Source organism: Paroedura picta, chromosome 13 (assembly GCF_049243985.1).
Source record: "Paroedura picta isolate Pp20150507F chromosome 13, Ppicta_v3.0, whole genome shotgun sequence".
NCBI classification, from domain to species: domain Eukaryota; kingdom Metazoa; phylum Chordata; class Lepidosauria; order Squamata; family Gekkonidae; genus Paroedura; species Paroedura picta.
Window position 1 is genome coordinate 31,854,264 of NC_135381.1, and position 15,180 is coordinate 31,869,443.

At 40.6% G+C, this 15,180-nt stretch overlaps 1 protein-coding gene across 5 annotated transcripts in view; it reads left to right on the forward strand.

Annotated features, from left to right (window-relative positions):
- The window catches only part of DIAPH2 (diaphanous related formin 2), a 420,337-nt gene that overhangs the window by 101,745 nt on the left and 303,412 nt on the right, over positions 1–15,180 (forward strand). For all 5 annotated transcript variants that reach the window (XR_013226383.1, XM_077309067.1, XM_077309071.1 and 2 more), the window contains 3 exons: positions 4,510–4,614; positions 7,261–7,566; positions 9,654–9,768. Coding sequence is in view for 4 of the 5 variants with exons in the window: in XM_077309067.1 (XP_077165182.1) it covers positions 4,510–4,614; positions 7,261–7,566; positions 9,654–9,768 (526 nt within the window). In the remaining variant the exon portion in view is untranslated. The remainder of the gene's footprint in view (positions 1–4,509; positions 4,615–7,260; positions 7,567–9,653; positions 9,769–15,180) is intronic.

Sequence of the window (15,180 nt, forward strand, 5' to 3'; positions counted from 1 at the left end):
ATCTGCTTAAATTTATCGGATGTCATGATTGGAGATATGTCTTTCTTCTTTAGGATTCCTTTAACATTGCACAAGCTACAAGGCTGTTAATTTATCCTGGAATTGCTCTTCTTACTTCAGGCATGCTAGTATGCTAGAGGCTGTTGTTGCTGTCATGCTAGGCAACTTTGAATGGAAGTATAACATCTTTAAAGGCAATGCAATCTATAGAAACAACTCCTGTTAGGAATGGAATATTTATACACTCGGGAGAGTGCTGTGCTATTATTGCATAAGAGTCACCAAACTCATTTCACCATTATGAAATTTAATACTTGCTATACCCGTCTATAATGGCAACAATATATTTATTTATTCATTGAGCTTTCAATTTTTATAGGCATTTCTATAATGCTTTAAGACTGAGTGGGTGGAAGTACAGGTTTTCTTTTTAAAAAGTGTGGAAAGAATAGTTATGTTATTGAGAAGGTTGGATAAAGGGGGACAATAGATCTCTATGGAATTATTTGGAATAAACTGGGGAAGGCATGGGGAAATTTGAAACACATAGAACTTGGTTGAAAATGGGTTAAAATCTATATAAATTATATTGTGGGTTTACAGTTTACATTTGAATTACATGGAAGTAATATTTGTAAGTAGAAATTCAAATTCAAAATTTTATTTTGTTCCTTTATTTGGATGAATGCATATATTGCCTTTCTACTTTTGTTTAAAAAAATTACAAAAGACAAAAACCCAAGACAATGAGAGGAAACACGAATCACAGCAATTTAAACCTGTACTCGTATAGAACATTGAAACAAGCCATTAAGAACAGTCAAATGTATTGCAAGCACAAAAAACCCCAACCAACCAATCCAAACTGTGTTGCCTGGGATTTATAGCCCATACTGAAATCCCAGAATAAAAATAAATAAATGGGTATCTCCAGCAATAGTAGGGTTGGGCACTTTGGTGCCTGAAGCGGCCGTTCGCTCCCAGCGCCAGCCGCGGGGAGGAGGGGAAGTGCGGGCATCAGCATAGTGGACTGTCCTGGTACCTGAGGTTTGGAAAATTACAACCAGATACTTGCAAATTTGCACCCAGCTTATGTGTAATTTAGAGCAACCCATATTTCCCTGGCCCAGTGTCCTCAACATCTAAGGATACAGGAATTCCTTCTTTATAAATGCATCCTTTAGGTTCGAAGGTGGTCCATGATGTTAGCCTTCCTGTAGCAGGTTTCACTAACCAACATGAGCAAGGTTTGAACAAATAGGCTGTGGGCCTTAACACATCTGTTTTCATTCTGTGGTTGAACTATTAAAATATGAGTGTCACAAACAGTAGATGCAAGAATGGTTAAGTTTCTTGGGTTAAAAATTCCAGCAGATAGACAGCAAAAGTTTATTTTATCTGTATATATAAATAAGACATATGTATACAGAATTTCCCACATTATTTAAAGATACAAACACAATCCCAAACTTTGTGGAAAGCTCAGCACCAATTATTTACCTTCAAACAGTTGCATCTTTGGATAAGATTGTAGCACAGATAACGGTGAAGTCTTCTATGATGGAAGGCTTTTTAACTGGAAACTTTTTTTAAGCACATAGTCTTCTGCATTGTTTCCCAAATGTTTCTGAGCTAAGCATGAGCTAATATACCCTCTGTACAATTTTAAAATGTTAGATGTTGAATGTACATTTTATCTATGAAAAAGATCCTTAAAACAGTGGTCCCCAACCTTTTTGAGTCTGGGGACCGGCAGGGCAACTGCCCGCCTGCGCATGCCGCTCATGCACTGGCCCGCGAATGTGCACATGCGCCATGCACAGCCGGAATCGTGCATGCGTGGCACTTTTGTGCATGCGCGCATGCACAAAAGTGCCGCACATGCGCAATTTCGGCCGTGCATGCGCAATGTGCGGGCATGGCCCTGATTCCCTCTCCCCCCCTCCTGCAGTAAGAAGCTCCCCGGGCCGCAAGCTTGCGGCCTGGGAAGTTTTTTACTGCGGGGGGACGGGGAGAGGAAGCCGCGGCCCGGCGCCATGGCCTTCGCGGCCCGACACCGGGCTGCGGCCCGCAGGTTGGGGACCACTGCCTTTCAAAGGCTTTAGCATAGTCAATGAAGCAGAAGTAGACGTTCTTCTGGTACTCCCTAGCTTTCTCCATGATCCAGCGTATGTTGGCAATTTGATCTCTAGTTCCTCTGCCTCTTCGAAATCCTGCCTGTACTTCTGGAAGTTCTCGGTCCACATATTGCTGGAGCCTAGCTTGTAGGATTTTGAGCATAACTTTGCTAGCATGAGAAATTAGTGCGATGGTGCGGTAGTTTGAACATTCTTTGGCATTGCCCTTCTTTGGGACTGGAATGTAAACTGACCTTTTCCAATCCTGTGGCCATTGTTGAGTTTTCCAAATTTGCTGGCATATTGAGTGTAGCACTTTTACTGCATCGTCCTTTAAGATTTTGAATAGTTCAACTGGAATGCTGTCACTACCACTAGCTTTATTGTTGCTCAGACTTCCTAAGGCCCATTTGACTTCACATTCCAGGATGTCTGGCTCCAGGTCAGTAACTACCCCATTGTGGTCATCAGGGATGTTAAGCTCGCTCTTGTATAGTTCTTCTGTATAATTTTGCCACCTTTGTTTGATCTCTTCTGCTTCTGTGAGGTCCCTACCATTTTGGTCCCTTATCATACCCATCTTTGCATGAAACGTTCTCTTCATATCTCCAATTTTCTTGAAAAGATCTCTGGTCCTCCCCATTCTATTGTTTTCTTCTATTTGTTTGCACTGTTCATTTAAGAAGGCATTCTTATCTCTTCTAGCTTTTCTCTGGAATTCTGCATTCAATTGGGTGTATCTTTCTCTTTCTCCCTTGCCTTTCACTTCCCTTCTCTCCTTAGCTATTTGTAAAGCTTCCTCAGACAGCCATTTTGATTTCTTGCATTTCTTTTTCTTTGGGATGGTTTTAGTTGCTACCTCTTGTACAATGTTGCGAACCTCCGTCCATAGTTCTTCAGGCACTCTGTCTATCAGATCTAATTCCTTAAATCTATTTGTCACCTCCACTGTGTATTCGTCAGGGATATGATTTAGTTCATACCTGAGTGGCCTAGTGCTTTTCCCTACTTTCTTCAATTTAAGCCTAAATTTTGCAACAAGAAGCTCATGATCTGAACCACAATCAGCTCCTGGTCTTGTTTTTATTGACTGGATAGAACTTTTCCATCTTTGGCTGCAGAGCACATAGTCAATCTGATTTCTGTGTTGACCGTCTGGTGATGTCCATGTGTAGAGTCGTCTCTTGGGTTGCTGGAAAAGAGTGTTTGCTATGACCATTGTATTCTCTTGACAAAATTCTACCAGCCTGTGCCCTGCTTCATTTTGTACTCCAAGGCCAAACTTGCCTGTTATCCCAGTTATCTTTTGGCTTCCTACTTTAGCATTCCAATCCCCCATGATGATAAGCACATCATTTTTGGGTGTTGCTTCTAGAAGGTGTTGTAGGGCTTCATAGAACTGATCAACTTCATCCTCTTCAGCAGCAGTGGTTGGGGCGTAGACCTGGATCACTGTGATGTTGAATGGTTTGCCTTGGATTCGAACTGAGATCATTCTGTCACTTTGGGGATTGTATCCCAAGACTGCTTTTCCTACTCTCTTATTGATTATGAATGCTACTCCATTTCTTCTGCGAGATTCTTGTCCACAGTAGTATACCTGATGGTCATCTGAATTAAATTCACCCATTCCTGTCCATTTTAGTTCACTGATTCCTAAAATGTCAATGTTCAGTCTTCTCATTTCTTGTTTAACCACGTCCAGCTTGCCTTGATTCATGGATCTGACGTTCCAGGTTCCTATGGAATAAAAATCTTTACAGCATCGGACTGTCTTTTCGCCACCAGTTACTTCCACAACTGAGCGTCCTTTCGGCTTTGGCCCAGCCCCTTCATTCATTCTGGCGCTACTCGTACTAGCCGTCTGCTCATCTCCAGTAGCATATTGGACACCTTCCGACCTGAGGGGCTCATCTTCCAGCGTCATATCGTTATGCCTATTGGAACTGTCCATAGAGTTTTCATGGCAAAGATACTGGAGTGGTTTGCCATTGCCTTCTCCAGTGGATCACCTTTTGTCAGAGCTCTCAGCTATGACCTGTCCGTCTTGGGTGGCCCTGCACGGCATAGCTCATAGCTTCACTGAACTACGCAAGCCCCCTTGCCACAACAAGGCAGCGATCCTTGAAGGGGGAACCACTGCCTTAAAAGACTGCAATTCTGAAAAAAAGTTGTACACCAGCATGTTTACAGGAATGTGACAGTAACTGATTCTAGGCGGTTGTAAATGTTCATAGTTCAGGAAAAAAATGAAGAAAAAACATTATTTGATTAGTCTAGGAAGTGTAACAGGTTTCTATTACTTTATTCAATCTCTGTACCACCCCTGTGAAAGTTGGTTTGCAGTCTGGACAAAGATGGATGAATGTTTCTATGTTGGTGATCATTGCAGTTTGATGAAGAGTTCACAGCTCGACAGGAGGCACAAGTTGAGCTCCAAAAACGAGAAGAGAAAATTAAAGAGCTTGAAACTGTAATCCAACAGCTACGAAGCCAGGTAAAGTTAACAAAATGGACTTTTTGCCTTCTCAAAATTAGTTCTGTTTGCTTGGTGGGTGACTGGCCGGTGGGGATTAAGGCATTTTGTTGGAATGAAAAGGGAACGTGCCAACCCTGCATGAGGGATGTGTGGCAGGAGAGATATTATTTTAGTGTTTCATGAGGCATGCTGCTTCTCTCTCACACACTCGCTGTTGCACAACATGCTAAGCTAAAGGCTTATCACTGCCATCTTTTTTTGCATAGTATACACCAGGATTGGCAAAAATATATAGTCAGACTTTGCATTAAAACATAACCCTAGCTTCACAGTAAAGGTACAGAAGTAATGAAGTGCACATGGATCTTGTTCTGTAAGAGGTGACAGTTTCAATAGAGGTAGAAGATTTTTTGATAATGGATTCCTGAGCACATGTATAAAGAGTTCAGATTCTTGAGCACTTGGTCATCTGTCTTTTCTGTGTAAATCAAATGGGGCAAGATGTGTAGGGGGGCATGCTCTTCAGGAGTATTAAGGGCCTCTGATTCAGAGTGATTACTGGAAAGGGAAAAATTCATGCAGATCTGTTTATTTGGGTTTATGGGTTTGAGCTGCTTTCCAGTGCCTTGGCACACCGAATTACCACGTCTGTGTTAGTTTAGTGCCCAAACTGATGATTTGGGTAATATGGCACCCAGATAAAACTGAAGCATAAAATTACACTGCTACTTTGAAGATATTCCGTTAGCAGCTGTCAAAAACACTATATATATACACTTAATCTGAAAACATTCATGTTTGTACTGCATATACTTTTAATATGCATGTTAGATTGCTTAGTTTGAAAGGGGCACTGCTTGAAAGAATATTGTATTGTATTAACTATAAATTATCAGTCTGCATATGGTTCAATATCTCTAAAAGGCTCCCGTAAGAATTCTATGATCCCGGATTATATTAGTTTCACTATTAGCTAGCATTTATTTGCACTGTGCAGAGAGTTGGACTAGATGACCCTGCTAAGTCCCTTCCAGCTCTGTGATTTTGGTGACAATAAAAAGTTACTTATTGTACAGGATTTAGAAGAGAGACTGCCACCTGGCCATAATTCTGTGTTGGGTTGGTGGTGGTAAAGTTAGTTATTAGGGATGGGCTTGAGCTGGCTCACAATCCAAAATTCAGACTGAACTTAGCCTGGTTCAGAGTTTAGAAACTGATGTTCAGGAAGGCACATTCTTCAAACATTTACTGGATATTTTGCCAATACAATTTGGTTGTTTGGAGACAGCCATTTAAACCTAGCAGCTGAGCTGAGTTAGCAGTCTGCTGCTCATCTGTTTAATGGCAGCCATTTAACCCTTAACTTTTGCTCCCTCCTTTTAAATAAAGCCCCTTCTTGGGTAATCCCATCTCCTTTCTCACAGCTGCAGCAAGTCATGGCCAGGAGAAAGTGAGAAAAGAAGTCATTTCCCAGGCAATCCACCCTTTCTCCCAGCCGTGGCAAGCTAAGGTCAGAAGAAAGGTGGGAATCCTTTCCAAGCTGATTCCCACACCTTGACCACAGCCATGAGAGAGTGAGAACTGATCTTACTGGAATGATTCAGTTTAGGTGTGACCCATTAGGTTTATTGTTTGGTTTGAGGGCCACCTTGAGCTGAACTGCCTTTTTTAGGTTTGTGCCCATCCCTATTAGTCATAACAACAGCAAAATAACAAAAAAAGAGTCTTCATGCATTAAAGATTAATCTATTATGGTGCATTGAACTGATGAAAAAAATGAAAGTCTATGCCACAATAAATTGGCCATGGTTAAGAATGCTATGCTATAAACTGGATGGGGTTCTCTGTTAAAAAGAAGAAAACAGTAGAGTGAACTTTTTCTGTTTTGTTGTTTAAAATTAACTTCTTTGAAATTAAATCTTAAAAGTTTAGGCAAGCTCTTTTCATTCTGGAATGTATGAGTTTTATGCCAGTGTTGACACATTTTAATGTATGAAATATATGCTGATACTTTGTCCAGAGCTCTAAAAGTTTTTGTATGGTTCTTCCAAAACTTTCCTAGTGTTCTCTTGTTAACAGGAGCGAGCCTTATTAAGAAATACAGCCAAGATCCCAGTCTTCATCCTAATTTCCTAGCCCGTACAGTTAACGTCATTTAGAAGATGGATTTTGTGCAGTAGTTAATTTTTAAATATAGCAAACTTATATGGTGATAATTTTGTTTCAGCCAGTTGGGTTCCTTTTTAAAAGTTCTATGAATATCACATAGATAAAAATATCTTAAACCCCTGGAATGTATTTTGTTAATGGACCTCTTTTCTTGTTTTCAAATGTCACTTCATTAATTGTCCTGGTCTATTTTAATGTGAAGAAATTTGTATGGAAGCTACATAGGGTACTAGCTGAGTCTCACTGTAATGCAGTGCCAAAAATATAACCCATTCCTGTTAAATGACCCATACTAATTTGAAAATGGATTTTTACCCATGGTATGAGGCCATATTCTCTCATTATGGATTATATCTTGGTGAAATCCTTCTGTGATGTGTAATAGAACGCTGTTCAATGATTTTGCTTCCTTGGATGAATAGGGAGATATCTGAAATGCGTAGCCTACCATTTTTCTTTGGATCTTTGTTTTTAAAATATAGCTTTCTTTTTCAGGCTCCTGTGTCTTCAAGTGGCCCATTGCCTGCAGGGATACCACCTCCCCCACCTCCTCCACCTCCACTTCCAGGTGGTGCATGCCCAGTTCCACCTCCACCTCCTCCACCTCCTTTGCCTGGAGGAGGTTCAGATCCTCCTCCTCCACCACCACCTCCACCACCTATATTTGGACATCTACCACCACCACCTCCTTTTGGTGGCATTCCTCCTCCACCAGCAGCTGCACCAGCATTGCCTTTTGGAATGAAGCAGAAGAAAAAGTACACTCCTGAAGTGTCGATGAAGAGAATTAACTGGGCAAAGGTATAAACATGTTAAGCACATTTTTATTCGATTCCGAACAGAGCGGGAGTAAGGATTTTGATCTGATTATGAAAATGTCAAAATTAAATATGTGCTGTTTTATTAAGGCTTACAACTTGGATAACTTAGATCACTTGAGCCTTTTGTGGCGCAGGGTCATAAGGGAGCCAACATGCAGTCTGAAGCTCTGCCCATGAGGCTGGGAGTTCGATCCCAGCAGCCGGCTCAAGTTTGACTCAGCCTTCCATCTTTCCGAGGTCGGTAAAATGAGTACCCAGCTTGCTGGTGGGTAAAATGGCAATGTCTGGGGAAGGCACTGGCAAACCACCCCCTATTGAGTCTGCCAACACCCCAAGGGTCAGACATGACTCGGTAATTGCACAGAGGATACCTTTATCTTTACCTTTTTAACTTAGATAATCTAGTTTTGTGTGTGTGTGTGTGTGTATGTATGTATGTGTATATATATGCACACACACATTCATACTATCTGGATTTATTACAATACAAAGTGATGTAAATGTAAACTGGGATCAACCATGTGACGGAATCATTACAATAAGAGACTACTTACAAAATGAAATGAACATGTCTAGTAAGCCAGCTGTCTTCTTGGCACATCACAGTGTGTGTGTTTGAACAGTGGTGTGTGTTCTTGGTTTTACTAACTTTGATTTCATCTAAGAACCCGTTTCACACACATTTTGTCTCTGAAATATGCTATGCAGAAATTTTCCTCTTTGGGTATTATAAAGCACCTGTTCTTGCGAGTTTTGTATGAATAAGTTTGCTGTTCTGAGCTTCACTTCACTGATTTAGATTCCCATTTATGAATAGGTTTATTACTATTCATTCTACTTTGGTAGCTGAGCGGTGGGAAACTCATTTTATGTGCATGATTTTATATAAGTTCAGGATAGGAATTTCATCTAATGAAAGTTTTGAAGATAATCTTTTCTGAGGTTGAGGCACATTACAGATGCACAGCATAATATAGTACACTTAACATTTTGTCAGAATTACAATTCTGATGTATAAACACCATTTATTATTACCTTATTGGACATGACCGGAGGAAGTACATCTGAATAGATCTTCATTTTATCTACACATGTTATTATTGTACAATATTGCAGCACGAATTCAGTGTGCTGAACTAGATTCCGAAGTGCAAACAAGGCAAATAAGTGCTTTAGGATGCTTAGGGCTAATCCTGCATTGAGCAGGGGGTTGGACTAGATGGCCTGTATAGCCCCTTCCAACTCTATGATTCTATGATTCAAAGAATAGTAATGAGGATGTTTTGGACAGGTTTTCTCCCAGTTTAGTGTACTTTGGTGGAAAAAAGTAATTCTTTTTAGAAGAAGACGAAGAAGAAAAGCTGTTTTTGTACCCTTCTTTTTAGTACACAAAGGAGTCTCAAAGTAGCTAACATTTGCCTTTCCTTCCTCTCCTCACAATAAGCACCCTGTTAGTAGGGCTGAGAGGGCCCTGATATTACCGCTCAGTCAGAACAGCTCTACCAGGAATCTCAAAGCAGCTGACAATCGCTTTCCCTTCCTCTCCCCACAACACACACCCTGTGAGGTAGGTGAGGTTGAGAGACCCCTGATATTACAGCTTAGTCAGAACAGCTCTATCAGGAGTATCAAAGCAGCTTACATTTGCCTTTCCTTCCTCTCCTCACAATAGACATCTTGTTAGGTAGGTAGGGCTGAGAGCTCTGAGAGAACTGTGATTGACTCAAGATCACCCAACTGACTAGATGTGGAGAACTGGGGAATCAAATCTGGTTCTCCAGATTAGAGGCTGCTGCACGTTACCACTACACCAATCTGACTCTCATGCCAAACTGCCTTTTTAACATAGTCTTTATTTCCCTTTCCCTTTAAATTGAAAACAGGAAATATTTGCTTTGTGTTCCTAATGTGAAAATTCCTTGACATAATTAGGGGATACCGATTTAATAATCCCTACTCTGTTCACTTATTGAAATCCATCAATTGACCCATCACTGCATGTCTAGTTTGCTGGCACAGCATAAGGTGAGGTACTTCAGATATAATTAACTTTCATTTTCATTTCAGATTGAGCCACTGGATATATCAGAAAACTGTTTTTGGCTGAAAGCTAAGGAAGAAAAATTTGAAAATCCAGATCTGTTTGCAAAACTGGCACTCACTTTTGCCACTCAGATGAAGGGTAATTATTATTATTTTTTGTTTTTTTAACCACCTATCTGATGGATGTGTGAGTTGTTTACAGTATGCCACTATCAGTGTGTACAATACTTAAGGCAGGGGTAGTCAAACTGCGGCCCTCCAGATGTCCATGGACTACAATTCCCAGGAGCCCCTGCCAGCATTTGCTGGCAGGGGCTCCTGGGAATTGTAGTCCATGGACATCTGGAGGGCCGCAGTTTTGACTACCCCTGACTTAAGGGGTTAGTGCCTTAAGGACCTTGCAATGTAACATTTGACAGAGGGCAAGATAGCAGAGAGAATAGTAGCTCTTGTGTTCCCCAGTGTAGGAAGAGATGGGTGCTGGTAATTGAGGATTCCTTACTGAGTGCGGTGGAGTCCAAACTATGTCAGCTGAACATGTTGTCTCAAGAGGAATGCTGTCTACCTGATGCACTCATCAAGGATGTCGCAGAAAGATTAGAAAGGCTTGGAAAACCCACAGATCATTATCCCTTCCTCCTCATTCACATGGGAACAAATGATACTGCAAATTATGCTGATTAGAATCCAATGGTTGGAAAAACTTAAGGAGATGGCAGTTAAAAAGGGATGGTAGTTCCTTAAAAGTTAAATACTAGAACATATTAAAAGAGACTTTGTGGCTCTGAGATAAAAGGTGATGGACCTGGGAGCGCAGGTTGTGTTTTTGTCAGTTCTCCCTGTCAATAGCCATGGCTTAGGAAAGGAAAGAAAAATAATGCTAATAAATGACTGGCTAGGTCATTGGCGTTGTCATGAAAGGTGTGGATTTTGGGGCTGTGACATGCCAATTTTTCCCCAGGGGTCCATGGACATATTGGTAAGGGGTCCCTGGCATTTTCCCCCGCTGCCTTAGCTAGGCTTAGGAATTAACCATTTCCCTTGATTCCGTTTCATCTCAACCATCACTGATGGTTTTCCCAGCTGGGAGGAGGTGGAGCCTACATACTTATTCCCACACCATAATCCTCTCCCAGTAGCAATGAAGAAGGCAGAGAGATAGTTGGGGGTTGGGTTGTGTGCGGTGGCATCCGGATTGGCCATTCCAGGCCGACGCAGCCAGTGCCACGCCGTTGTGGGAGGGAGGGGAGGCACAGAAACCAGTGCGTAACTCGGTGCACACACGCAGGCTTCAGAAGTGCAAATTTTAACAAACTTAAAATTGTGCTGATTAGAATCTAATGATTGGAAAAACTTAAGGAGATGGCAGTTCAAAAGGAATGGTAGTTCCTTAAAAGTTAAGTACTGTAGGCACAAGAACAAACAATTTCCTTGAGAAGGAAAAAAGGGAGGATGAACTTGGCAATGCCAAGGTTCCTCTATAAACAGCTTTCAAAATATTTGAGTAATAAAGAAGTTTCATTTAGGAAATGGAAGTAGGACCTTATTATGAAGGATCAATATAAACAAATAGCCAATGCTTGTAGGGAGAGTGTTAGAAAATCACGCTGTAGGACCATTGCTGGGATAATAAAGTTAAATAATAGCAGGTGATGAAGAGAGAGCTGAACTGCTCAATTCTTACTTCTCAATTTTCTCTTGCTGATTGCTGCAAAATCATATCACATGATGAGATTGGAAATTACAGCCTGGAATCAGTCCATAAACATTTAGTTTCTTTAAATGAAATTAAATACTCTTGGCCAAATGAATTATATCTGAGGGTAATAAAAGAACTTGCAGATGCAATTTCTGAACCTCTGTCCATTATTTTTGATGATTGTTGGAGAACAGATGAAGCACCAGAAGAGTAGAATTGGGCAAATGTTATCCCCATCTTCAAGAAGTGGTAATAAGTGGATCCGGATAACTATTGACCTATCATTTTGACATCTAATGCTGGAAATTTTTTAGAAAAAATATTAAACAGTTGGTCCTTGAGTAGCTAGAGCAGTTGACTGTGATTACTAAAAGTTAGCATGGATTTCTGAAGAAGAAGACATGTTAGACTTACTTTTTGTTTTTTTTAGAAAGTCACTACTTTGCTGGATCAGGGGAATGCTGTGGATATAGTTTATCTCCATTTCAATAAGCCTTTTGATAAGGTGCCACATGATATTCTTGTTCACAAATTGGTAAAATATGGTATGGATTCTGTTTCTGTTAGTTGGATTGATAACTTGTTGGCGTATCACACCGAAAGGATGATTGCAAATCGTTAATCATCCTCTTGGGGAGGAATAACAAGTGGAATGCCTCAGGGATCTGTACTGGGCCCTGTGTTGTTCAACATATTCATAAACAATTTGGATAAAGAAATAGAGGGTCTGCAGAAGACACTAAACTGGGAGAGGTATCAAAAACAGCAGAAGACAGAATCCAGATATAGGATGATCTTGACAGGCTGGTAAACTAGTCTAAAATGAATTAAATTGAATTCCAGTAGTGAGAAATGTACATTTCTGCATTTGGGTAGCAAAAATCAAAAGCATTATTATACAATGGGGGAGACCTGTCTTGGCAGTAGTATGTGCAAAAGGATGTAGGGGTCTTAGATGACTACACTGAACATGAATCAGCAGTGTGACTCGGTGGCTAAAAAGGCAAGTGGGATTTGGGGCTGTATTAAAGGAAGTAAAGTGTCCAGATCATACAAGGTGATGTTACCGTTTTATTCCACACTGGTGAGACCTCACTCAGAAGACTGTGTTTAGTTTTGGGCACCAAATTTGAAGAAGGATGCGTACAAACTGGAGCGAGTCCAGAAGTGAGCAAGAAAAATGGTGAGGAGTTTGGAGACCAAGACCAAGGTCTATATTGAGGACCAAGTTGCTGCTTTACACATCTTTTTGACAGTGGCATGTCTTGAGAAAACTGCATTTGTCACTTGGTTCCTCAATGAATGTACAGTGATGTCTGCAGCATCTGCGCTTTGTAGGTCTCTATAATGTATGCTTTCTAACATTTGCTGATGGATGACTTGAACAATTTATGGATCATGTTGGAAGGAAAAACTGCTATAAAAAGATTATCTGTCTTTCCAATGCTTTCTGTTCTAATTATGAAGGTCTTTAAGGTTCTCCTGACATCTAGAGTGTGCCATAGTTTGTCCTTAGGGTGTCTAGGATTAGGACAAAACGATGGCAGATTGATTTCCTATGAATTATGAAGAAAGAATTCACATTGGCATGAGAGGATAAGTTCTGAGTACCTCCTTGTCCTTATGTAAGGTGCAAAGTTCAAAATTAATAGAGAATGCCTCAGTCTCTGACATTCTCCGAGCAGATGTGATCGCCACAAGGAACATCTTAATTCTCAGGAATTTTAGAGAAATGTCCTTTATTAGAGGCAAAGTTCCTTGAGAGCTGTAATCCTTCCAGTGGCTGGTGGTAGAGATAGAATAGCTAAGTTTTCAGGTGGTGGGAATGGAGAGATTTTTGGGGAGGTGTAGGGAGGGAAAGCAAGGACTAATTTTGAAGGAAAGGAGCAAACATAGCCTGACCTACCACATAGCATATCTCTTTGGGGAGAGGATGGGAAGTTTACTGTAAGCCACTTTGAGACTCCTTCGGGCAGGGAAAAGCAGACTATAAAAACAATTCTTCTATAATATTACATGCAGTTTACTAGCAGATACATATTCTTGGAAAAGATGCCTTTCAGACAGTTTTGTACCATCCTAGTAGGCTTAATAAGAGCCTCTTGTGGCACAGAGTGGTAAGGCAGCTGTCTGAAAGCTTTGCCCATGAGGCTGGGAGTTCAATCCCAGCAGCCGGCTCAAGGTTGACTCAGCCTTCCATCCTTCCGAGGTCGGTAAAATGAGTACCCAGCTTGCTGGGGGGTAAACGGTAATGACTGGGGAAGGCACTGGCAAACCACCCCTTATTGAGTCTGCCATGAAAACGCTGGGGGGCGTCACCCCAAGGGTCAGACATGACCCGGTGCTTGCACAGGGGATACCTTTACCTTTAGTAGGCTTAAATTGGAGCAAATCTGTATAGGATTGAACTGTAAGTTTCTTCATTTTAGTTTAAAATTGGATTTCCCAGATATTAATCTGATACCAGAAAATGGTTTTAATAGGCTTTGCTAAGTGCCATATGATACAAAGTTCAACACTTTCAAATTTGCTTATTCTAGCCTTTGGACATGAGACACATTTTTTTTGTGTAAATTGAATGACAGCATAATAATTGATCTCGTGGAGTATACTAGGCATGAATTTTCTCTATTTTGCTAAGGCAAACAATTGTCAAATGTTGTTAGGTCTGCCACAGCATTGCCTTTTCAGTCAAATTCATTTTCACAATCTGAAAAATGTAACAGGAATATAACAGGCTCGAATATAGACCTAGATGTTGCTTCAGCCTCCCTTCTTTTAATTGTTTATGATGCTTTTCTCTCTCTTTGAACCTTTTACATTATGTATGTAACATTCCATTGCAAGTAGTAAGGTAAAGGTATCCCCTGTGCAAGCACTGGGTCATGTCTGACCCTTGGGGTGACGCCCTCTAGCGTTTTCATGGCAGACTCAATACGGGGTGGTTTGCCAGTACCTTCCCCAGTCATGACCGTTTACCCCCCAGCAAGCTGGGTACTCATTTGACCGACCTCGGAAGGATGGAAGGCTGAGTCAACCTTGAGCCGGCTGCTGGGATTGAACTCCCAGCCTCATGGGCAAAGCTTTCAGACAGCTGCCTTACCACTCTGCGCCACAAGAGGCTCTTGCAAGTAGACACCTCACTTAATCAAAATTTGGAAGTTCTGATTTATTGGCTGAGTTGTGAAGGAACAAACAATGATCATAAATTAGAGGTAATCTTGAACAAATAAATTCAGTTTGGCAATAAGAAATTATGAAGATTTAAGTTTTAGGCGGTCGAATAAACTGATGCCAACAAAGAGAATTAGCTTAATTAATAAAACATCAGTGAAGGGTAAAGAAAAAAAAATGTATGAGAGCAAAAGTGTTACCTTATATTATTAGTGGTACAATGTTAATTATGGCAGATTATCTGTAGATGGCTGGTGAAGTTCATGCTAGGGAACTTACATGGATTTCCCTTGGTGTTCACATCTGCCTTTACTACTGGTATAACCTTGTTTTAACTTTTCTTAATTGGGGTACATAACTAGTTCATCATTATTCATTGACTGTTAATTATTTGTGGATTACGTTTAGGGGAATGAGAAATGTATATAAAACAGAAACCTGCTTATCTGCAAGCTTAATTTTTGTTGTTGTTTACATTACTAGAGAATCAAAGATTATGAATATTCATATTCCGGTAATATTTCCATCGGAATAGTCATATTCATTTGTTGCAACAAAAATAAATAGGAGGCTTACTGGCATTTTAAAGACTAGGAAGTTGTATTCTAACATGTTTTTGAGCACTAGAGCTCACTTAATCAGATGCATTCTCACTAGGCATGTGTATATATGTGTGTA